This window comes from Zootoca vivipara, chromosome 10 (assembly GCF_965207765.1).
Source record: "Zootoca vivipara chromosome 10, rZooViv2.hap1.1, whole genome shotgun sequence".
NCBI classification, from domain to species: Eukaryota; Metazoa; Chordata; class Lepidosauria; order Squamata; family Lacertidae; genus Zootoca; species Zootoca vivipara.
The window spans coordinates 11712787-11737822 of record NC_142593.1 but is presented as its reverse complement, the minus strand read 5'-3'; the positions used below and the strand labels follow the sequence as shown (position 1 = coordinate 11737822).

General features: G+C 43.0%; 1 protein-coding gene and 1 long non-coding RNA gene across 3 annotated transcripts in view; one reads left to right on the top strand and one right to left on the bottom strand.

Annotated features, from left to right (window-relative positions):
• The window catches only part of LOC148684369 (uncharacterized), a 44014-nt gene extending 20501 nt beyond the window's left edge, over window positions 1–23513 (bottom strand). The window contains exons 1-2 of the long non-coding RNA XR_015946124.1: window positions 23388–23513; window positions 20946–21209 (exon numbers count right to left, since the gene is read on the bottom strand). This is a non-coding gene — a long non-coding RNA (uncharacterized LOC148684369). The remainder of the gene's footprint in view (window positions 1–20945; window positions 21210–23387) is intronic.
• Window positions 23514–23603: 90 nt separating this feature from the next.
• Window positions 23604–25036, top strand: part of AUH (AU RNA binding methylglutaconyl-CoA hydratase) — a 29055-nt gene continuing 27622 nt past the window's right edge. For both annotated transcript variants that reach the window (XR_009558313.2, XM_035100283.3), the window contains exon 1: window positions 23604–23900. Coding sequence is in view for 1 of the 2 variants with exons in the window: in XM_035100283.3 (XP_034956174.2) it covers window positions 23633–23900 (268 nt within the window). In the remaining variant the exon portion in view is untranslated. The remainder of the gene's footprint in view (window positions 23901–25036) is intronic.

Genomic DNA, 25036 nt, shown 5'->3' with positions numbered 1-25036 from the left:
TTTAGGGCAGTTAGTTGGGAAAGGCTGGGTTTGAAGAATGGATGCATCTTAGCAGAGAGTTTAATCTTGAAGCATGAACTGACAATTAGCTAACAGAGAAAAGGTGGAGGGGGGAGAAATAAGACAAAGTGAGAACTGTTGTTAAATGTTTGTTACTAAGGAGTGGGCAGGCAATGACTTGCGGTGAGGAAGGGAAGAATACCACATGACATGCAAGGAAGAGGACAGGTTGGAAGAGGAAATGTTTTTCTTGGATATGTTATGGTCTACTTGGTTGCCGGTTTATTTATATCATGAAAAAGTGATCCAAGCCATTTTTTCTTGCTTAACGTGCAAAATGCCAAATTTACAAATGCAGATGTAGCAAGAGCGTTTAGAATGCTGGGAATGCAAATGAAAATGCAGTTCCCCTGAGAACTGATGAGCTGCTCTAAGGGGAAATATATTTATATATAAATCTCACTCAAGAACACATGCACAGTTTCAATCTATATGTAGTTTTAAGAATTTGATCCAGTATGTTTTATAGTGGTTTGAGCTAGTATATAAATCTTAAAGTGTACTTCTGTAAGTCCACCAGCTGTCATTTCTACCACTTTGTCCCAGGAAAAAAATAATACACTGTTGAACTCATCCCGTTGTTTGTTTTAAGCCTTAGCTGAGCACATTTACCCAACTTCCACTAGTGCACTGGGAATTCTTCTGTTCTGGTGTTTGACTAATTCTGGCACTTAAAGGTTATGGGAACTAACATTAAGCTGTGGAGTAAATGGCAACAAAAATGTAATGAAATCAGAAGAATTTCTCTCAGCATAGCTGATTAACTACAACATTGGGTTGAAAGTTAAGTAAACAGAAAGGCATGGGAAAAAACTACAGGAGGGAAAGTGGCCAGAGATGGCTATTTTTATTCCCACAAAACGCTTCCATTGCAAACTGTTGAATTCAATGCAGTATTTGGAACAGATCCTGTCAAACTGAAACCACAAGCACATGCAAGGTGGGAGGAGGAGGCGGCACTGGGGGGGGAGTGGGGAGCCTTTGGCCTGTATGGCAGATGTCAGTGGAAGATGGACTTTGCGTTTTAAATGCTGTCAGCACATCAGGTTGTAACACTTTTTGATCACCTGCCAACTGTTGCACAAGCATTTAAATCAATAAATAATTTTCTGGAACAGGAAGCATATGTCCATGTTCCCACAATCTTTTAGCAAGTCTTATCCCGTATGTTTCACAGATGTTCCCCTTAAGAGACTGAAAAGCTAGATTCGAGACAAATAAATCTCATGTGTGGCAATTTCCCTTCTAGTGAATAAAATCAGGTCCCTTAACTCGTTTGGCATAAACAAACCATAGGCTTTTGAAAAGTTTGATTTTGTTTCAGCTTTTCTTTTTAATAATATCATTATTCACCAGAAGCGGAAGCCTGCAGATGGGATTGTAGTATTATTCAAAATAAATTGTATCTTCCTGTATTTTATTAATTCTACATTGAGGGACAATCAAAATATGTTTCTATTCCTTATTAAATGGCAAAACATAATTGCACTTTATTACTTTATTATTTAACTTCAAACGACAACATTTTTCGAAGACCTGTTAGAAGTACTAAAGTGGGGGGAATCATGTACCACTTGACAAAAGTTGCTAGTCAGTAAGATTTTAGGCAGGGTAGATTAATCCGTTACAAGTGTGAAGTGTCAATCTGGATTTGCAGCGACAATATGAGGATGAGCTCAATTCCAGAACAAGATGATAACTAAGAAAGATTACATTTTTCTTTATTTACATCATTTTTATATTGCTTTGAAATTCAGGAGACTGTACACAACAACTCCCATTTTTATAGGTGGCACTAAGGGGACCCAATAGGCCCCTAAAACGTAGCCCGAGCCCTACTGCACAGAGCACTATGTTTTCTAAAAGGAAAAAAATATGTTTCACAAAGACATTATGCAGAGTGTTTGAGGACCAGGACATTCGCAGGGAAACCATAATGCTTTTTTACAAAGCTATTGTATTGCTAACCTTACTGTATGCTTGTGAAACATGGACCACTTATAAACACAATCTCCAACTCCTCAAAAGATTACATCAACGGTGTCTCCAAAAAAACTGACACATCACTTGGGAAGACAGGCAAACTAATACCAGTGTACTGGAAGAAGCAAAGAGCACCAGTGTTGAAGCAATGATTCTTCAACATCAACTTCATTGGACTAGTTACAGGTAGGTAGCCGTGTTGGTCTGACGTAGTCGAAGCAAAATAAAAAAATTCCTTCCAGCAGCACCTTAAAGACCAACTAAGTTTTTATTTTGGTATGAGCTTTCATGTGCATGCAGGTAGGTATCTGAAGAAGTGTGCATGCAGACGAAAGCTCATACCAAAATAAAAACTTCATTGGACTGGTCATGTTGGGTGGATGCCTGATTATCGTCTTCCAAAGCAAATACTCTATTCCCAACTTTAAAATGGAAAGCGTAATGCTGGTGGACAACAAAAGAGGTTTAAAGACTGTCTCAAGGCAAATTTTTAAAAAGGTAGTATAAACACTGACAACTGAGAAGCGCTGGCCTGCAAGCGCTCCAGTTGCAGAACAGCCTTTACCAAAGAGGTCATGGACTTTGAAGAAGTTCGAACTCAGGACACATGGGAGAAATGTGCTAAGAGGAAGGAACACTTGGCAAATCCACACCGTGATCAACTCTCGCCCAGAAACCAATGTCCCCACTGTGGAAGAACATGTGGATTCAGAATTGGCCTCCACAGTCACTTACAGACTCATTGTTAAAACCATGTTTATGGAAGATAATCTTACTCAGCTACGAAGATAATCTTACTCAGCTACAAGTGATCGCCAAAGAAGAAGAAAAACTAGAAATTAATATAAAGATGCAATCCTTAGCATGCTTACATGAAAGTTAATTCTATCACCATCAATAGGATTTACTTAAGAGAAAACTGGCAGTAGAGAATAGACCATTTGTATGCTTTTCTCTTTTACAAAAAAAAACACGTGAGAGAAAGCTTGCTTCCTTCCCTTTGGTTAACCTAATATTTCTTCTGGTGATACTACTGAGTTGATCTTCCCAACAACCCTGTGAAATGTAGGTTAGGCTGAGAGAGAGACCTCAGCCTTAGTTAAACATGAATCAACCAGCTTGTCTTTTTAGACAAGAGCATTGACAGAACTGAAGAAACATCAAGAATGTGTTGAATTCCAATGGTATCAGCATTATAGTTAACAATATGCTCATGTTTTTAATGTTAATTACCGGTAAGTTGGAATGCTATTATTGCGGTGAGCCATGGTGGAAGACCACTTTGCCAAAGAATGATCAACTTGAGTAACCAGATGACTTCAAACCTCAGTTTTAATTATCTGGATCAAATGATGCTTTCTTTAATCAAAGGCAAAGCACTGCTTCCTTCAGAGATCCGGGAACCTTCCCGTGCAAGAAATATTTAGCAATGAACTTTAGACGGGTCTTCTGGTATGTGAAAATTAACTAGGAAAGGTTTAAGAGCATATATGATGTCTGTACCACGCTGCAGCGTCAGACAGGAAACTCATCCAAACGCATTGAGTTGGTACCTGGAAACTTTTGGCTTGAGCCTTTAAATGCTTGCCACAGTGTTTTTGCTTGAGGTCCTTTGCTATTTTCAAAGAACTAGGATCCATTACAAGCAACAGAACACCCACTCACCCCACAGCTTTGGGGCTGCAAGCAAAATCTGTACCCATGCTATGGTTGTTCATACTCCCAGTCTTTCCTCTTTGATAACGTTATTTTCTGGGATCAATTACCGTACTTTTCCATCTATAAGACGCCCCCTGTTTTAGGGAACTCAGATTTAAGAAAATTGGGGGGGGGGAGAGATGGCTCAGAGTTGTAGAGCTTTTTTGTGGAGGATTGTCCAGAGTTTTACAGCTTATTGGGGGGGGGGAATGCCAAAAATCACTCAAACACAGCATCAACACTGACAATCGCTGGCAGCAGACAATCGCCCACTTGCTACAGTACAGCCAATTGCAAACAGACCCTTACCCAGCAAGAAATATCTTACCCGACTGAGAAAAGCTGTCCACTGGCAATCACGTGCATTCCCAGAACAGCAGCCACCAATCATGGCAGCGACAGCCAAACAACAGCAGTGTTTGCTGTAGAAGCCAATCACGAACCCAATTAGAGAAGCAGCAGCCAATCCAAAGCAGCCAACAATCTTCTAGCAGCCAACCTTTAGGGTCACTGAGACCCTAACTGCATCTGCCAGAGTTTGCAAGCAACCCCCACTTCAGCAAGTGGCCAGATTTAATGACAACTTTCAGTCAATGTGTTGTTAAAGGTTGCTCTCAACACTTTCAGGACACAGTGTCACTGGCCTCCTTCAAAATAATCAATGTAGTCCTCACTCCTCTTCCTCCACCAGTGTGTGCTGCAATGGGCACAACAGGGTCAGAAGAACTGACAAGCTCCTGTTTGCAGCTGCAGCCAATCACCTGTCCACCCCATTCACTATCCCTGTATAAGATGAGGCAGGTTTTTGAGCATAATTTCAGAGTAAAAAAACCTCATCTTATACGAGATGCTTGTTTCTAAAAATCATTTTGAAGCATTTGCAATTTTCTGAGCTCATTATTTTCAAAAGAATTCTGTGTCAGACAAATAGTTGAAATTCCACAGTATGAATCAAAGAAATCTGAGGACAAAACTAATCATCTTCTTCAACAGTGTTGGAATTTTTAGGGGAAGAGGGCAGGCACACATTTTCTCCAGTATTTAGCTAATCTAACCACAAGCCCACAAGTCACCAGCAGTTGCACTGAAACAAATACACAATTAAATTATCTCAATGGTATTTCTTTGAGCAAATGGTTTCAGGATTTCAGGCTTAGATTTAAATATAAAGTCATCTTATCATGTTTCATCCTGTTCTGATGGAAGCTAACATGACTGTTAACTTGGATGGAGCCTTTCCATGTTCAAAGCCTATTGGAGTGCTAACCACAGTAAGCATCACAATTTTACCAAGGAATTCAAGTCAGCATATGGGGAATTATACCATATTAGTTTCACAGCAACCCTGTGAGGCAGGTTAGATCGAAAAACACTAAGATGCCCAGGAAGCTTCATGGCTGAGCAGCGGTTTGAACCCAAGAGTGCATATAGCTATCCTTTAAAAAAATAAAGAGGACTTGCCATAGTTTAAAAACTCATGTGGAATGAACAGTTTATCTGTCTTCTCAATGATTTTGCTAGATAGTGAATCTAATGTTTTAAAGTCACCGGCCTTGACCTCCCCTCCCTAAGTGCTAGAGGCAGGTGCTCTGCCTTTTATTTATTGAAATGCTGCTTACAAGTTTATCGAAAGTGATGTTTTTCTGGTTCCTAATTTGTTTTGGATTTTTAAGTACGGTAAATTCCATTAAAAAACACACCGAGATGTGTGGAGATCAGTCCAGAATATAAAGATTTGGCCATGAAGATGACCTTAGGTCACATTATATCACCTTGGTTTTGGGGGAGAGGGGGAGGAGATAACAATAACAACAACAATAATTTATATGCCACTGATCTGACCCAGCCACTCTGGGCTGCTTCTAACAAATTATAAAACCACAGTAAAGCACCGAACATTAAAAACTTCCCAATACGAGCAAGATGCCCTTGGTGGGGTCCCCTTCCTGACTGGACTTACTTTCTCCTCACCAGTGTCTTTACTGCCTTTTTCGTGACTTTTACCTTTAAGCTAAACCTGTACCACATTCCAAAGTGGGAGAGCAGAACAAGGTGAGGTGACTTGTCTTGGGTGGCAAGATCCACAGGGGCAGATTTTGCCTCCAAGGAAAGCATTGCCCGCTGCCGCAATAATGGTTACAGCGTTCTCCTTGGAGGCAAGATCTGCCTCCTTGGCAGCCCCCCCCCCCACATGCCGCCTTTACAGTAGCCTCTTGGTGAATAGGAGGCACTGCTGGTCTCACCCCTAGAGAGGAAATGCCCAGGGCTGCCATCTAAGGTCTCCTGGGCTCTGCCCCTGCTCAGTGTGATTTAGAGTGTGTCCACCCAAAACATACTATGATGCACGCACACTTCAATCATCAGGCAAAGTTGACTTGATTCCCCCCTTGTTCCTGCAAAATGTCTTGGGCTGGCCCTGATGCTATTACTACTTATTCTTGTCAGTGCTTCCAAAGGGAAGGTGAACAGAGAGAGCAGGGAGGAGAAGAAATTATGATCAAGAGACTTCTGGGTTTGCAATGGGTCCTCTGCTTCTACATGGGGCCTTGGCAGTTGCCTGATGGTGCCAATATCTGATGCTGGCCTTTTATCATTTTTATTTGATTTTACAGATATAAATTTATAACAAAACCAAATACATATCCATATAGAGAGATTCCTCTGAATCTCGAGACTTCCCCCATCCCCTCCATGGGTCCTAATGTCAACATTTTCAACTGCATATTATATCATAGTCTTATATTTTGACACTGGCCTTTTCTCATATGCTATCCCAAGGTCTTTGGCAGAAGAGTGAAGTAACAACAACAATGCAGTACAGTACATTGCAAGTACTCTGGATAGGATAATCTGGCCCTCCAAGCCTCTCTGCCAGACCCTCAGGATACTCCCTAGACCAAATCCCTATTGACAATGCTTCTTCGCCTGGTTGAAATGTGCCTGTGAACTCTGATAATGCCTCTCAATTGCCTGGTGGGAAGACAGAGAAGTGGTTGTGTGACTGCATGTAGAAAGCAGCCTACTACATAAAGCTAAAATTTGCATTCATTGCTCCACCCAATTTTGCTTCTGGCCCACCTACCATTGGCATGTGACCCCCCCAGAAGCGAAGTTCAGTCTTCAGACTGAAAAAGGCTCTCCACCCCATCCTAGCTACCGTAAACAAAACAGTACACAGCTGGTTTCTGCCCCAATCACACAGAACTGCTCTTCTTGATTCCTGAGAGAAGATTGCATTTTTTTGAGTGCATTCACATAGGGGTTTCACCATTCAAAGTATGCAGATTTGGATGCACTCAGGGTTGCTCAAATTCAGGTCCAGCATTGTCTTTATCCCAACACAGTTGCTTCAGCAGACTAAGCGCATCCCCCCCCTCTGTTGTGCATTGCAAATTATTATCTACAAAGTATCATAAACACAAAATAATTCAGATATCTTTCGTCTTGTGTAGGGTTATACAAGCTTTCAAGACAGAACTCTCCATCAGGCGAAACAGAAAGGTTAATAATGATAAAGTACCTACAACTGAAACATTAGGAGCTGTAATTCATACCCAGTAACTGTTCATACAAGGGTCTTGGCCCTTGAATAACACCTGCAGCTCCCTCTTCCCCCTGCCAGAGAAGATAAGAGCCTGGAAATGTTTGACACCAACAGACAGAGATCAGAAAGGACTGCCACAGACAACTCCACATATTGGGGCAATTTTTATTTCTAAGCAGGTTTCCTGGCTGAAAAGTGGAACGGAATCAAATAGGATATTGAACAGCAATGACCCTATTCCTAAATGAAATATATGCAAAGCAGGGTTTGGTACACTCAATTCTTCTGAATAAATAAGCTAATTCATAGGAACAGCATGATTTACCAAAATATTCTCTGAGCAAATAACTCTAAAGCCACATTTAAAATGTTCAGATCAGTAGCTGATACTGACCTGCTCAACCAATTATGCCTATGACTCATTTTCTCTAGACCAGAAAAATACACAGGATGTTTCTCTTATGCATTACCCATACTATCTATTGTTGGATAGTTCATATTGTACAGAGTCTAACCACTTCTGCAGATTTCAATTAAGGGGAAATGACAGTAAAATTGCTCAAAAATGGTGCATAAACACTGTGCATGGATAATATGCCACCCTGAAAGTTTACAACAAAATTCATGTGAAAACCAATTAATCTACTCACAGTCTTCATTAACTTTAATAAGGTGTTTGGTGGTGTAAATCTAACTTGCCAACTGCTGCCAGAACCAACAAAACACGGGATCTAATTTCTTCCAAAGCAGATACAATTTCCTTCTCCCAGCTAGCTGCAAACTTGCCAGTTGTAACCTTCCAGACAAAGGAATACAGATCCAAGCTGTATATAGGGACACAGGAACAGATGCTATGCGAAAAGTAAATATTTACTTCTAAGTTGTCTATGATACTAACACTAAGAATCAATGTTTCAAAAGGGCTCTTACAAAGACCAATTCATGGAGGACAATAGCTGCTAGTGATACTGCCTGTGTATTCCTCAGCATCAGAGGCAAGAAGTGTGCATGCACACGGAAGCTCATACCAGTGACAAACTTAGTTGGTCTCTAAGGTGCTACTGGAAGGATTTTTTTGTTTGTTTTATTTCAACTACGGCAGACCAACACGGCTACCTACCTGTAATATGAATATCAGTTGCAATTGCAGGGGAAATATAGGATACTGCTATTGGACTTCCCATAAGCATCAAACGGGTATACCCCACAATCTTTTCTTGAACATACACTAAACCACCATTTTCAACCCCAGAGTATTAAATCTATGGGCGCAATTGCAAGAATGTGTGGGGAAATGGTGTATCCATTTTTAAAAGCAGGGTAGAGGTCAATTTCCCAGTGAAGTTTCAGCTCGCAATAGTCAACCTCCTCTGTAAAGGTGGAGTTTAAGATTATTTGCCGATGGAGACTTACAGATCCTGATGGATTCTGGAATGCTCTTGAAAGATTTTCCAGTGGATAAAACAGGTGATCCTGTCAAGTTTCTCATCTTGCTTTGTGGTTTTATATTCTGATTTTGTTCTGTGAACTGCCCTGAGACCTCTGGGTATAGGGTAGTATATAAATTGATTGATTGATTGATTGATTGACTGAGATAGATAGATAGATAGATAGATAGATAGATAGATGATAGATAGATAGATAGATAGATAGATAGATAGATAGATAGATAGATAGAGTGCCAGTAGCATAAACCTTGATCTGCCGAGCCCTGGTTAGAGCACATAATCCCACCTATAATATGGCAATAAGGGTAGCAAAAAAGTCTTACTTCAACTGCCTCTACTGTGTCCTCAAGTAATAATACAATTAGTATTAATGTTTTAAATGATGAGTTTGGGGAAATTGTTTTGCTGATTTTATTCTGATACTAGCTGGCCCTGCCACGTGTTCCCGTGGCTAATCCCTGTGACTGCCACCACCCTGTGTCGACCCAAGAGTCGTATCCCGCCCCTCCCCCCCACCCCCGGGTTTTCCCTGTGATTTCCCCCCCCCCCATGATTATCACACCCCCTCTTCCCCCCACACCCAGGTCATCCCTGTGACTGGTCCCACTGTGTCCTGACCAATCCCATCCCCTGCCCCCCCCAGGCGAGTCAGTACAGTGGTACCTCGACTTACGAAGACTATCCGTTCTGTGGCGCTCTCCATAAGTCGAAGTGCCTGTCCTGCGCATGTGTGAAGCGCGATTTCGAGCTTCTGCGCATGCGCCGACCACCCACCCACCCCACTTCTGTGCAAGCGCAGTACACACGCGCGGCAAAAAGACTTCCGGGTTTGTCGACTTCCGAAGTCGAGTCGTTCGGATGTCGAGGTACCACTGTACCTCCATTTGGCCTAGTCTGTAAAGACTTCGGCCTAGTACGTAAATGGCAGCTGAGGTGTTGTTGAGAGGAAAGGTTCTATAGGTGTATTACCAGTGTAGCCGCCGCTAGAGGGTGCTGGTTTGCAATCTGATTCTTTTCCTAGCATGCACTTTCGGCTGAGTGGTGCGTTCTGGAACAGGGGTTTATTGGGGGTTTCACCTGGCGGAGATGTGGCATCTGTCTTTGAAAACCTTATAAGAGCCTTCTGACATTCACTTTGGACATTGTGTTCAAATTTGAATGCAATCGGTGAAGCAGTTTCGGAGAAAAGTGGATAATAACCCACATGCCCAGTGGACATTTTTACCCACATGCCCAGTGGACATTTTTATATATATAGATGTTATATACCACTTCACTATTATTATTATTATTTTTTAAAAGTGCACCTAATAAATAAATACATTGGGGAGAAATAAATTAATTTGGGCCACTGTAATCCCTCAATCTTACCGCTCACATCTCTCATTACAGCTTTAGATTTCAATGATTTATTTATGACATTTGCATGGCACCTGATAACACGAAGCACTAGCGATTAAAGGTTCAGGGAATAGAAACAGACATGACCAGTGATTTGATGGAGGCTTGGAGGAGGGAACCCATAAAAATATGTAATTTCAAGAGGATCCATTTCATTGGATCTGATCTGTGTATATATGTGTGCCTTCTCTCACTAACCCCCCTCCCTCCTAACCCCCTCTTTGCCTCACCCAGTCACAGTCTTCCTCCCCCATCCCACTTTCCCAGATCCACTACTACTCAGTAGCTTTTCTTCCTCTTCAGCTACTGAAGTGCCAATCTGAGCCATGAATAGCACATAGAGCTGAAAGGGGAAGTGAGAAAAGGATTGGCAGCTCAGGTGCTGATCTGAGCTTTGAAGAGTAAATAAAGCTGAAGAGTATAAAAAAACTGAAACAGGAAGTGGGAAGTGTTCCTCATACAACTTCCTCCTTTGGCTCGATACACTTTTCAAGGAGGGAATAGTAACCAAGCTAAGACTTACTCCAGATGTGTAGGGGAAAGAACAGGCATGTGCTGCCTCTCTCATGTGTATATTGAAATTGTGGGTCTCTTTTTAAATATATATATATATATATTAAGTTTTCCAATTTAACAATCCAATAAAAGCCACATTGAAAACATTCCAAATTATAAAATAATCAAACAGTCCAAATATTATGCCAAATTATAAATCTTTGTTTGAGTGATTCTGAAATGGGTGCCTTGCGCAATTTTCTGCAAGGTTTTGTAAGTCTACCAATGTTTTTCATGCACAATGACAAAATAACCCCTAATATGGCATGTCCCTTAATACTTATTATAGCTTTGGAAATACAAACATTATATGACATGATAAAAATGCAAATACATTTCCATTATTATACCACTACATTGCACTTAAGAATCATTTCTGCAAAATATAGTATGTTCTCAAATAATAGCTCCAAAATTGGTTTTCAGTTGAAAAAAGTAACCCTTTAACAATTTGGTAAATATTATCTCAAAGTTCATGCCATCTAGTAGAATCCATTCACTCACTGTGAACTCTTTAATTGCCTATTGTTGAATCAATGTAAAGAAAGCGGGAGAATAGAAATGTAATTATGCCATGCTGCAGTTTAACACACCAGAAAAATCCTTGGTTGATTCGAGTCCTATAAAAAGTTATTTGCAACAAACAATATTTATAAACTGTAATTGATTATCTCATAGTAAGTAGTAAGTAAATCTTTATTACGGTTACCCACCAGCACAGTAATTTACATTACATCACTAATGTTTAAAATATTTATTTTAAAAACCTAATTAAAAACAGTAAATATAATACAAAATAACAAGTAAAATAAGATGACTTCAAAGTCCAGGCTTTCCATTTAAGGCCAAAATCGCTCCAGAGAAGAAACTGTTCCTGAGACGGCTTGTTCTTGCCTGCATTGTTCTATATCTCCATCCCGATGGCAGGAGCTCAAAGAAATGGTGACCAGGGTGTGTTGGATCTCTTGATATGTCTAGTGCTTTTCTATGGCACCTGGTGGTGTAGATTTGTTCTAAGGTGGAGAGTGAGCAGCCAATAATGCTCTCTGCTGTTTTAATAATTCTGCACAATCCTGCTCTATCCTGAGAAGTACAGCTTCCTTACCACACAGGAGATTACATTACATTAGATTATATTACAGGAGATGAGGTGAGTTTGTTGAAGGCCTATAATTTGTAACTTATTTACAATGGCTCTAATCCATGGCGAATGATAAGTTTTCTTTCAGTATGAACGGGACCAGGCCCTGAAAATTGTGGTGTAATTTCAGCCATAGATAGCACACTTGTATCCAGATTTTTGCCTCCACCCGTATCGTTCCTGTTTCTAACCGTAAGGTGGCATTTGACACACAGAGAGGTGTTTGGAGAGCCGCTCTAATAAACTTTGTCTGGACTGTTTCTAATTGGATTAAACTTGGGATAGGGGCATATAGTTGAGCCCTATAGAGTAGTTGAGCCTGTGCCTTCGCCTCATAAAGCTTTCATGCCGCCAGAATGTAATGGGCGCCTTTTCAGAGCGGTTTTGTTAGCTTCTGTTGCTACATGAGTTATATGGGCTTTCGTTAAACCTTTATCATGGAAGCAGATTATCTCATAATATTGTTATAAGACTGATACAGAAAAAGACAGATTTTTCCTCTCTCAGTTCAGTTATCAGGGCAGTCATGTCTTCTGTGTTGTCTGAGGTTCTTTCTTCCTCCACAGGGAACTAACACTCTGGAAGGATCTATATGGCAAGACATGTTGCTTGTGCTCGTATTAGTCCAGGCATCCCCAAACTCGGCCCTCCAGATGTTTTGGGACTACAATTCCCATCATCCCTGACCACTGGTCCTGTTAGCCAGGGATGATGGGAGTTGTAGTCCCAAAACATCTGGAGGGCCGAGTTTGGGGATGCCTGTATTAGTCAAAAGGGAATTGTTATAACAATTTGATGAAAACGGCTCCTTCCTATCTTCCCACTTACCCATCCTCTGGCTCTCATTGTTGCTATTTATTACCTGCCCTTCAGCCTCAAGTACCATTGCTACCCATTCTCCATACTGATTGAATCATCTCTCTTAAAAGAATTCTCGAACACAATATAGGGTACACAGGACCAGGCCAATGTTCTACTACCTGAGGCAACAGACTATGTCTTGTATCCAAGCAGCATGCACAGAGCTCAATTCATGCCCCAAAACCTGCTCTGGGAGGTCCTCCAATCAATCCTCTGGAGCCGATTATGAGGGTGTTCAGGAAGATGTAGGGCAGAGAATAGAAGGGGGGTATTGCAAAACTGGAATTACAGCATTCAACACAATCAAAGATACTACCATTCCACTTACAGAAGCCAAGTAGGCTGGCAACTGATTTTTAATTCAACACCAGGAATAAAATCCTTCACAACTTCTTTCTTCTTTGGCGATCACTCGTAGCCGAGTATGATTGTCTTCCATAAACACGGTTTTAACAAAGGGTCCATAAGTGACTGTGGAGGCCAATTCTGGATCCACATGTCCTTCCATAGCGGGGACATTGGTTTCCGGACGGGAGTTGATCACGGTGTGGATTTGCCAAGCGTGCCTTCCTCTTAGCACATTTCTCCCTTGCGTCCTGAGATTGAGTTTCTTCAAAGCCCACGACACCTTTGGTAAAGGCTGTTCTCCAACTGGAGAACAGTGTTTCCCAGTTGTCAGTGTTTATACTACATTTTTTTAGATTTGCCTTGAGAGAATCTTTAAACCTCTTTTGTTGACCACCAGCATGACGCTTTCCATTTTTAAGTTCGGAATAGAGTAGTTGCTTTGGAAGACGATCATCAGGCATCCGCACAACATGACCAGTCCAACGAAGTTGATGTTGAAGAATCATTGCTTCAACACTGGTGATCTTTGCTGATATTAGTTCGCCTGTCTTCCCAAGTGATGTGTAAAAATTTTTGGAGACACCGTTGATGGAATCTTTCGAGGAGTTCGAGATGGCGTTTATAAGTGGTCCATGTTTCACAAGCATATATTAAGGTTAGTAATACAATAGCTTTGTAAACAAGCATTTTGGTTTCCCTGTGAATGTCCCGGTCCTCAAACACTCTGCACTTCAATCAGGAGAAAGCCGCACTCGCAGAGCTCAGGTGATGCTGGATTTTGGCATCAGGTGATGCTGGAAGTTGGCCCTTCTCCTAGGTAGGAGAAGTGATCAACATTTTTCCAATGTTACACCACTGAGTTGGATTTGTGGCGCTGCAGAGGTTATTTTGTACTTGCTGGTGCAGCACTTTGGTTTTTTGGATGTTGAGTGCTAGGCCAAGCTTTCCGTAAGCTTCTGCAAAGATATTTAGGATGATTTGGAGGTCATCCTCTGAGTGTGTGCACACTACATTGTCATCAGCATACTGAAGCTCTATGAAGGAAGTTATGGTAACCTTACTTTTTGCTTTCAGCCTGTTCAGATTGAAGAGCTTTCCATCTGTTCGATATATGATTTCTACTCCGGTGGGGAGTTTCCCATCGACAAAGTGTAGGATCATGGCAATGAAAATAATGAATAGAGTTGGGGCAATAACATAACCCTGTTTAATGCCTGATCCCACTGTGAATGGTTCACTTTGAGAGCCATTGTTATCTGCGATTGTTGCTGTCATATTATCATGGAGGAGCCGAATGATGTTTACAAATTTATCTGGGCAGCCAATTTTCAGAAGAACAGTCCACAGAGCATTACGACTTACAGTGTTGAAAGCCTTAGTCAGATCAATAAATGCCATATACAGGGGTTGGTTTTGCTCTCTGCATTTTTCTTGAAGCTGTCGAGCAGTGAAAATCATGTCCACTGTCCCCCTAGAAGGCCGAAAACCATTTTGGGATTCAGGAAGGGTCACCTCGGATATTGTTATGAGATTGTCTGCTAAGATCCTTGCAAGAACTTTGCCGGCCGCAGCTAATAGAGAGATGCCTCGATAGTTTCCACAATCAGTTCTGTCACCTTTTTAAAAGAGATTGATAATTTTGGCATCCCTGAAGTCTGCTGGGATTTCTTCTCTTTCCCAGATTTTTTTGATGAGCTTGTGGAGTTGTTGTGTAAGTTCATTTCCGCCCACTTTGAAGATTTCGGCAGGTATCCCATCAGGTCCACTGGCTTTGTTGTTTTTCATTTGGTTAATAGCTGTACAGAACTCTCCCAGATTTGGAGATACAACACATAAGGGCAGCAGATAAGTTTAGGGGATGCAGGACAGTTTTTCCAATAAAGAAGAATGCTACCCCACTGTATCTGCCACCTAAGGCGGCTGTCTCACTTTGCCTAATACTAGGACTGGTCCTCTGTGTACACTTCAATCCTAATTATTTAAATCAAAGGAATTTGCTTCTAATCAGTGTGCTTGGGTTCAAGATATTAACACACTTAAATCCATTTCATTTACCTGTAAGCTGGGAATAAAAGTGCTAGGAAATTACTGTATTACCAAAATTGTTTTTTTGGGATGAAGAGTTTTAAAAGGCAGAAACCTTTAAAGGAAAAAGAAAATGTTCCAATCAACATATGGGGTTATTTAGACTTAGAAACTCAGTGCTGCACTAAACAAAGGGAATAGACAATTTGAGGAAACAGATGCCTTTGAAATACACTAAAGAGGCAGAGTGCCAAAGGGGGAATGCCATGTGTGCTGCTTGTTTATGAATGATTGATAACAATTAGGGAATACGTTTCTGTCATAGGCTTGTTTAAACAAAGAAAACCGGAGAAGACATTGAAAAAGCTTGAAAACAGGATTGGGAAAGTCAATCCCAAGGTAACAAAATGTAACTGAACACAACAAAGCAGCAAACTGCAGTGTTATTTCATACTTTCTTGGCAAACAAAAATGAATACATTCAAATACATAAAAGCTCCAGGTAGGTGGTATGATACTGAGAACTTTAATAAGCATTGTTAGACAAGAGACAGCTCCTGGAGTCCACTGATAATAAGGAGAGAGAGAAAAGAACCCAGAAACCAGTTTCACAAAGGCACCAAATTTACACATTGTGAGATATGCATGAGTGGCTTGATCTGAATAGCTACCACTATGACTCAGAGGGTAAGCATTTCTAGCTATTAGACATTTTCTCTCTTCAATGTGTATTAACATAACATGTGTTTATTGAAAGGCAGAATTACAGCGCCTCTGGCCCCAAGCACCACTGAGTGGAATGAGAAGGGGCTGCAGTTATGAAAAGCAGGTCACACTCACTCATCTTCCTCATACAGTATTCTGTTGTTCCCAAAGTCCATTACAGGGAAGGTCCCCCTTTCATAGGAATCTCCTGGTCTTTCTTGATTCTGGTGCAACTGTTTATAATCACTAGTACCACCTGCACTAGTGCCTCATTCTGTGCCTCACTGAACACATCAAAATGTCTCTCTTAGTAGCATGTTCCACTGGGATACATAAAAAGACCCACAGCCTGTGTATCACAACATTTTGCTGTAGGGAAAACAGGAGATTATCTAATATATGACAGATTCTTGAATCTGCGGGTTGTTATTATGTGGGTGATTATGTTTGTTGTGTTTATTTGATATTACTTTATTATTTAGGCTGCAGTCCAAACCTCCTTTGCAGAGGGCTAAGGTTTTTTTTGGGATTGGCTAGAAGTGTTCCAACACTCAGTAGTGCTGATCTCTACCAGAGGAAGCACACAGAAAGTCCCCAAACTTCCATGGACTACAACCCACTTTATCATATGCATTTGATTAGTGGACTGAAATTCACAAAGGTTTATGCTGTAATAATTTGTTAAGTTTTTAGAGCACCTCAAAACCAAACTTTCTAATTTTTGTTGCAACAGTTAACCCCCTGGATAACGCAGGGCTGTAGAAACTTGCTCATCTTGGCTCAGAGGTTTGTAGCGAGAACAAACACCATATACATGGTGTCTCTCACCAAATATCTTTGGCACATGTGTTTTAACCAACAATTGCTTTCACATGCCCCAGCATTCTCAATACCTAATTTCACCCATCTCCCAACTGAATGAACATAAAACTTTTCCACCCTCTTCTGTGGAAGTTATGTTCCAAACCAGACATTCCTCAGCTCTTGTCAATGTTCCCTTTGTAATCATGTTATAAGGTGTTCCTGCCACCTTTTTTATTCTAAGTTCAGGTAGACCCTGGCCCTCTTGTATAGGTCTGGCTTGTCCCCAAACATTCCAAGGGCCTAACAAATCCAAATTCCTCCTCCTCTTCCAATAACCACTTAATCCACAAATTGAGGGCACTCAGCTGTGCAGGAGTTCAAATGCTCAGTACCCAATATATTTCCAAATTCCTATCTTCACTTAACACAGAGAGTGAGTGGTAAAAAAGGTAAATGGAAGTTGGAATATGAGTGTCCCAATACAAATGGATGCCATCCAACCAGGCTCTTACTTTCCTATGGTAGATGCAATTCTGGGCTGCATCAATAGTATAACATCTAGATCAAGGGAAGTAATAGTACCACTGTATTCCGCTCTGGTCAGACCTCACCTGGAATACTGTGTCCAGGTCTGGGCACCACAGTTCAAGAAGGATACTGACAAGCTGGAACGTGTCCAGAGGAGGACAACCAAAATGGTCAAAGGCCTGGAAACAATGCCTTATGAGGAACGGCTTAGGGAGCTGGGTATGTTTAGCCTGGAGAAGAGAAGGTTAAGGAGTGATATGATAGCCATGTTCAAATATATAAAAGGATGTCATATAGAAGAGGGTGAAAGGTTGTTTTCTGCTGCTCCAGAGAAGCGGACACAGAGCAATGGATTCAAACTACAAGAAAGAAGCTTCCACCTAAACATTAGGAAGAACTTCCTGACAGTAAGAGCTGTTCGGCAGTGGAATTTGCTGCCAAGGAGTGTGGTGGAGTCTCCTTCTTTGGAGGTCTTTAAGCAGAGGCTTGACAGCCATCTGTCAGGAATGCTTTGATGGTGTTTCCTGCTTGGCAGGGGGTTGGACTGGATGGCCCTTGTGGTCTCTTCCAACTCTATGATTCTATGATTCTATGCATGACAGCTATATAATTCACCAGCAAAACATTCCCTGTGACTGTAGCCATGTGACTTAACAGCTACTCAATGTCTCCTTGCTGGGTAAAAAATACAGATGCAGGCAGTTTCAATAATGTTTTAAAATTAATTTCTATGACTTCAGAAAATATTTACAACAAAATGACACACACCCCAATACTGGCTTCTAAATGAGTGGGATGAAATAAACCACAGTGAACAATGAAGGAGTTCTTTATATGGAAAACTCTGCTTTCATCCAAATCTTCTGACTCATACTTGAAATGCCAGTGCAACAGGAGGAGTTGCTGGGCATTTTGAAAACTGCAACGTGACACTAAAAACAGCAACATACAACAGGCTTTTCTGGGGGATTATTATCTGACAAAGAAATGTATTATTCACAGTGTGTACAGTATTATCAAGAATATTCAGTATACACAAAAATGTTTTCTTAATCGATTGTATGAATACATTATGTTACAGCTGTAATCCCACTTACTTGGGAGTACAGTAATACCTCGGGTTACGAACGCGATCCGTTCCGGATCGCAGTTCGTAACCCGAATAGTTCGCAAACCGAGCGCGATGGGCGCCGCCATTTTGCGCATGCGCAAAGCGTGATTTTCGCGATTTTCGCGCTTTGCGCATGTGCAAATCGCGCGATCGCGCGCGCGTGGCTTATGCGCGCGCGCGGCGAAAACACTTCCGGGTTTGCGCAGTTCGTAACCCGAACTGTTCGCAAACCGAGGTGGTCGTAACCCGAGGTACGACTGTAAACTACATTGAACCCAATAGGACTTACTTCTGAGAAGACGTGTATAGGTTTGTGCTGTAAATTATATACATTATGCATTAATTTACTTGTATATTGTCATACTGTAACATTATGAGGAATGAATATTTTAAACAGCAATTAATATAGAATGCTCTTCAGCACCAAAGAAAAGTGCAAATAAAGTTGAACTAGTAGGCAGCCCACTTGCCAGAAGCTCGGCCCTGCCCTCGCCAGTTCTGGAAGGATCCTACAAAAAAGTCCCATACGCGCAAAGACTCTGCACCTGTTCATTGGAGGAAATAGGAAGCCCAGAGCACCTATTTTTTAGATGTCCCTTCTATGAAGAGGCACGTAGGGAGACCTTTGATTCCATGCTGGTGAGGCTAGGTGACCTCCCGGAAAAGCAAATATACGACCTGCTCCTGTTAGGCAAAGATCAGAAGACAACCCGGACGGTCACCAGAGTCTGTGTTCAGATTTGCAGACATAGACCTTCCCCTGAGCCAAACAAGTTCGTTTGAAAGTCCCTAAACCCGGATCCCCGAGCAACCCAGGGCCAGTTCTCTGTGGCAGTTTATCTTAAAGTTTTAAGTATCTTTACACTCATTGCATTTATAAATATTAATTTTATCATTGTACAAAGTTTTATATGTATGTTTTGTCCTTTGGGATTGTTCCCCCAAACGTGTTTTAAAAGCTGGTCTCCGACCGTAATAAATTATTCATTCATTCATTCATTCATAGAAGGCAGCCCCATGGAAATTCACAAGTTTGCTTCTTACATAGGAAAGGGTGCCATTACACATGTGCACAGTGTCATTGTTGCCTTGCTAAAAACAGCACCTATCCTCTGCACATCTATGGTCAGGGAAAGTGCTTCTAAGAGGACCCATGTATGATTTCCAGACAAGACTGATTTCATACATGACATAACTTTTTGAATTCATACATTGTTTACACCTACACATCCATTGCCAAAAGAACTAAACCAGCACCCAAAACTTTTAAAATGTGAGGAGCATTTGCACCTAGTTTCATGCAGTTTTGCTCCCTTCAAAAAACAACCAAAAAACCCTCTTTTTATCCCAACTACCTTTTTTCTGTCAAGGAACAAAGCAGTCCAACCAACAGAAAAGAAACAATTGTTTTATTGGAGCCAAGACACAGCAAAACACAGAAGAACATTTTTGCAATGTATGGCTCAGTTCTGAAAAGCAATAATCTCTGCTCAGGGGGCAGCAGCCGGGGGTGGGGGGGCACAGGAGAGAGGGACTGGGGTGGCAAAGCCCAAGTTCATTTATTTAGTGTATGCTTGGGGGTTTTCTGTCAGTGTCACTTGGGGAAGTTCTCTTTCTATTCGCTTGTTATGTTTCCTTGGTGGTGAGAGAGGTTGGGGTGGCCCAGGGTGTGGTTGATCATCTTTGGCTAGCTGCAATGCGATTTGTTTGTGTGTGGGTGAGGGGGGTTGTCGGGTTAAGTTAGGCATATTGAATTGTATGCTGTTGGTGGGTTATGAGCTCTTTCTAGTGTGAGTGGGCATTGTTACAGTATCTTGGAAGGTGTTCAGTAGGGCCAGTTCTGGAGTAACTTCTCGTACCTGTTTAGTTATTTTGCTTATTTCTGGTATGACTGCACACACTCCTTTTCTGACTGGGTCCTCGATTACTTGGTTTGGTGGGATCTGCTGGCTCAGACACAGCAAATATCTGAGAAGGCTCCATGTGGGATCATGGGGAGGAGGTGCAAGGAAAAAACTGTTGTGACATTGATTTCTTTGGCAACTTGGAAGGGCTGTGGTGGGATCCAGAAAGAGCAACCTGGAGCCCCACTGACCACTTAACTGCTCTCTTCTCCATCAGCATGGGAGCTTTTCTGAGATGCTTGCGGGGTATGATAGCATCCTTTGTCATTTGAGCATCTTTATCAAGGTGCTAACAGATCTGCCTGCCTTTGATCAGTTGTGCTTCAAGGGAAGCTCACTAGTCCTCTGATTCTTTAATATTTTCCAGCCCAGATAGATGTTAACCAAAGGATATCACAATAGTCATCTCCTTGCAGGAGCAAGGAAGCATAGGAGAATCGGATGCACCAAGAGAGCATCTTGGATGGGATGGCTTTCAAAGAGGGCTAGAAAATTACATGGAGGCCTATCAAAGGCAACTAGCTGTGATGGCTATGCTCAGCCTCCCCTGTTGGAGGGAACAATGCTTCTGAAAAGCACTTGCTGGAAGCCACAGACTCCCCAAATGTGTTTCACAAGGACCCTTTCCTTCCCTCTGCCCCAGTACCTGAGGGTTGTCACGTCTTTCCAGGGATTTGCCAGAAGAAAGTATATGTTGGGGAAAGGCTCCCTCCCTGCAAAGAAAATGGAGATCCCAGCCATGCTAGCACCAGTCTGGTGCATGAGGGTGGGGGACACGGGAAGGAAGCATTCCTATAGCATAGGGCACTCAATTGGCATTTCCACCTACCTGAACTCTGAGCCTTTCCCCCTTGTTCTGGACTGCCTCTCTCCTAAGGAAGATGCAAGCTCTTGCTAGAAGCCACTGGTGAGGAGGATTCCCAAATGTTTCAGAAGCATCTTTTTGTTCCTTTAGCTGCTTGATATCATAGCATGGCAGGGTTGGAAGGGATCCCAAGGGTCATCTAGTCAAAGCCCTGGCAATGCAAGGATCCTGCCCACAGCCAGCCATGGTTGGGCTTCAAGCTCCAGCCTTCTGGTTACCATTGCAATTCTGCATAGTGTGGAGAAAGGGGAGAGAGAAATGTGTTGCTTACACTTTCGTAACACTGATATGAGATCCACACCATGCAGCCCTTTCAATAACTAAAGCCTAAGTGCTGTCACATGGAGCAAGCTTGTTTTCTCCTGCTCCAGAGGGCCTTAGGGCCTGAAGCAGTGACTCTCCATCCTTGGAGGTTTTTAAGAAGTGCTTGGATGGCTATTGGCCATGGTTCATCTAGTTGAGATTCCTTCATTGCAGTGGGTTGGACTAGGTGACCCTTGGGGGTACCTTCCAACTCTACGCTCTATGTTCTAAAGAGCATCCAATGCACCTTTAAAGCACATGACTGTCCCCAAAATGATTCATGCCATTGTGGCTTCCCTCTCATAGACCTACAAATCCCCAGAACCCCTAACAAACTACAATTCCCAGGATCATTTGGGGGAAGACATCTGGTTTTTAGAACAGGGATGGAGAACCTGCAGTTTGCTCACCCCTATTTCCTAGGAAACAGGAATGGAAAGCTCAAGTGTTTCTAACAGTATGGTGATAGGGAGCAGCATGTATAAAATATTGAATGTAATAGGGTTATTAAGCTAATTGTATCAGAATTATTATGGGAATGTTAAGGAGGGAGGGGAAAGAGAGAGTGTGGAATTCTGGTGGTGAGTGATGATTGGATGCAGATTTGAAAGGAGTTTGAATGCAAGTCAGTTGAGAGCAGTGGGTTCTGGAGGGAGTGGTTGGGCAACCAACTATTCAGTTTAGGATCAGTAGTCAGCAGAGTTGCTCGAACTTTGGTTTCTCTCCAGCTGTTTTGTGACTACAATTCCCATCATCCCTGACTACTGGCCCTGCTAGCTAGGGATGGTGGGGAGTTGTAGTCCCAAAACAGCTGGAGAGAAACCAAAGTTTGAGAAACCCTGCTGACATGAACAAACCAGACTGATTAAACTAGCTGATGAAGGCCCCAAAGCCCTCCTTCTTTATGCCTGAGATTAGGAAGAATATCTTCCAGTTGGGGTGCCAACTTGAATAAAATATTGGGGGGGGGCAGGTAAGCCCAGCCCCACACAATCAATCCCATGATGCAGTGAGCACACACCATTTAAATAGCAATGCCCATCAACTTTGGGGCGGACTGGCCCCCCTGACCTTTTTTTATTTTTTAATGTTCTGTTGGGAGTCACACCATAGTGGCTGAGGCAACCCAATCATATAGGCAGCATACAAGTAATCAAATGAGTATTATTATTGGAGTCGGTGGGAGCTTGGCTCCTATGCTTCCAGTTTTGGGGAAGGATGTGGAGTCAGCATGCAAGTAATAAAATTGTTATTGTTGTTGTTATGATGATTATGACGATGGCTGGGGCAACCCAGTCAGATGGGCAGCATACAAGTAATAAAATTGTTGTTGTTGTTAGAGCCGATGGGACCTTGGCTCCTTTTTTATTATTGCTGGAGCAACCCAGTCAGATGGGCAACATACAAATAATAAAATTATTTGAAACAAAATAATAATACTTCCAGTAGCACCTTAGAGACCAACTAAGTTTGTCATTGGTATGAGCTTTCGTGTGCTCATACCAATGACAAACTAGGTTGGTCTCTAAGGTGCTACTGGAAGTAAAAAAAATTAAATTTTGTTTCGACTAGGGCAAACCAACACGGCTACCTACCTGTAAATAAATTTTTTATTATTGGTGGTGGTGGTATTATTATTGTTGTTTTTGGAGCCGATGGGACCTGGGCTCCTGCGCTTCCAGATTGGGGGAAGGATGTGGAGTCAGTAGGGTTGCCAGACTCAATAGAGGACAGGACTTCTGTGCCTTTAATTACCCTAGTCTCTCTTGAGTCTGGACTGGAAACCTTAAAGAGAAACCAGCAGACCCTTTGCTTGTTAATTAAACAAAGGGTCTGCTGGTTTCTCTTTCAAGTTTCCAGACTCAAAAGAGAGCAGGGCAATTAAAGGCACACAAGTCCTGTCCTCTATTGAGTCTGGCAACCCTAGGAGTCAGAGGCGCACCTTCCACGGCCCCATTCCCGCCCCCCCCCCTTTAACTGACTATGGAAGGGGCTTTTTTATAAAAAAAAAAAAGGAGTTTGGGCGAGTCCTACCAAAACCGTACCGCGTCGGCTGACGTGGGGAAAAAAACGAACAAGTAACCCCGCGACCGATTCAGCTACCTGAGGAAGATCCCCAAGCCCTGGCTAACTTAAGGTCGCCGTTTCTTGGCCTGCCGGGAAGCCCTGAGGAGACGACGGTTAGCGGAGCAGCGACAACGGAAGGTTCTGACTTCGCGCGCTCGGGGGAGGGAGGGGAGGGAATCAGGCGCCGCCGCGAGACGGTCACGTGGCGAGCGGGCTGCCAATGGAAAGGCAGGAGAGGAGGCCGCCGCCGCTGCCCGGCGCGTGCTTGTAAACAAGGCAACATGGCGGCGACTGTGACAGCGGCGGCGGCGGCAGCGCTCAGCCTCCTGCAGCGTCGCCGAGCGGGTCTGGCCGCGGTGGCGACCGCCGCTTCGTCTTCCTTCTCCTCCTCGCCGTCCGCCACCTGCTCCTCGTCTTCTTGCTCTCCCTCGCGGCCTCTGAGGGGTTTCGCGGCCTTGCCGCCCTCGGCCGCAAGAGGCTACAGTTCTGAGGCGAAAGCGGGCGGCGAGGAGGAGCTGCGGGTGCGCTACTTGGACGACGAGCACAAAGGTGACTATAACGGGGGGGGGGGGCTGGATCCTCGTCGGCACGTGTCAAGAAATCCTGACGCCCCGGGAAGGAAGGAAGTGTATATGAACGTAACGGGGAGGCGCTTCTCTCTCCCCCGGGCTCCGTTGAGGTCTGCCCGTTCGCCCGCTGCGGAAATTCCTCGTGACGCGCCAACCGGCTTGTCAAATTAAGAGATGATGACGTTAAGCGGCTGGCCCTTTAAATGGGGCGGGGGCGGGGGCATCGACGTACGTGCCGGTTCATCTCCACTGCTCATGCGCAGCTCAATTCCCCATCTCTTCCCCCAAATGAGTTGGATGCTGAATTCTGTCGTTGTGTTCGAAGGGGCTTGTTTCATTTCATTTCATTTTCGCTTCTTAGTTGTCTAGTTCCCACGTACACATAGAAACGAGCCCAGGGCAGGATATAAGTTCAGGATGCTAGTTGCACCTTATTTGGAGTCACTATTATGTGATAGCATTAGATTCTTATTTGGACTGCTGCTAGATCTAGACCAGGCTTCCTCAACCTCGGCCCTCCAGATGTTTTTTGAGACTACAGTTCCCATAATCCCTGACCACTGGTTCTGCTAGCTAGGGATCATGGGAGTTGTAGGCCAAAAACATCTGGAGGGCCGAGATTGAGGAAGCCTGATCTAGACCACTGTTTCCCAAACCTGGGTCTCCAGCTGTTTTGGACTATAACTATCCCTAGTTATGAGGACCAGTGGTCAGGGATGATGGGAATTGTAGTCCAAAAAACAACTGGAGACCCAGGTTTGGGAAACACTATTTTAGACAGTCCTGTCAACCTAGCAGTTTGAAAGCACATGAGTGCAAGTAAATAAATAGGTACCACTGCAGTGGGAAGGTAAACGCCGTTCCTCCGTGCGCTCGGGTTTCCATCATGGTGTCCCGTTGTGCCAAAAGTGGCTTAGTCCTGCTGGCCACATGACCTGGAAAGCTGTCTGTGGACAAACGCCAGCTCTCTCGGCCTGAAAGCGAGATGAGTGCCGCAACCCCATAGTTGCCTTTGACTGGACTTAACCGTCCAGGGGTCCTTTGCCTTTACCTTTTACCTACTTCTATAGAATACAGTAGTTCTGTATTTTGCACATTAAAGCTGTAATATGGTGC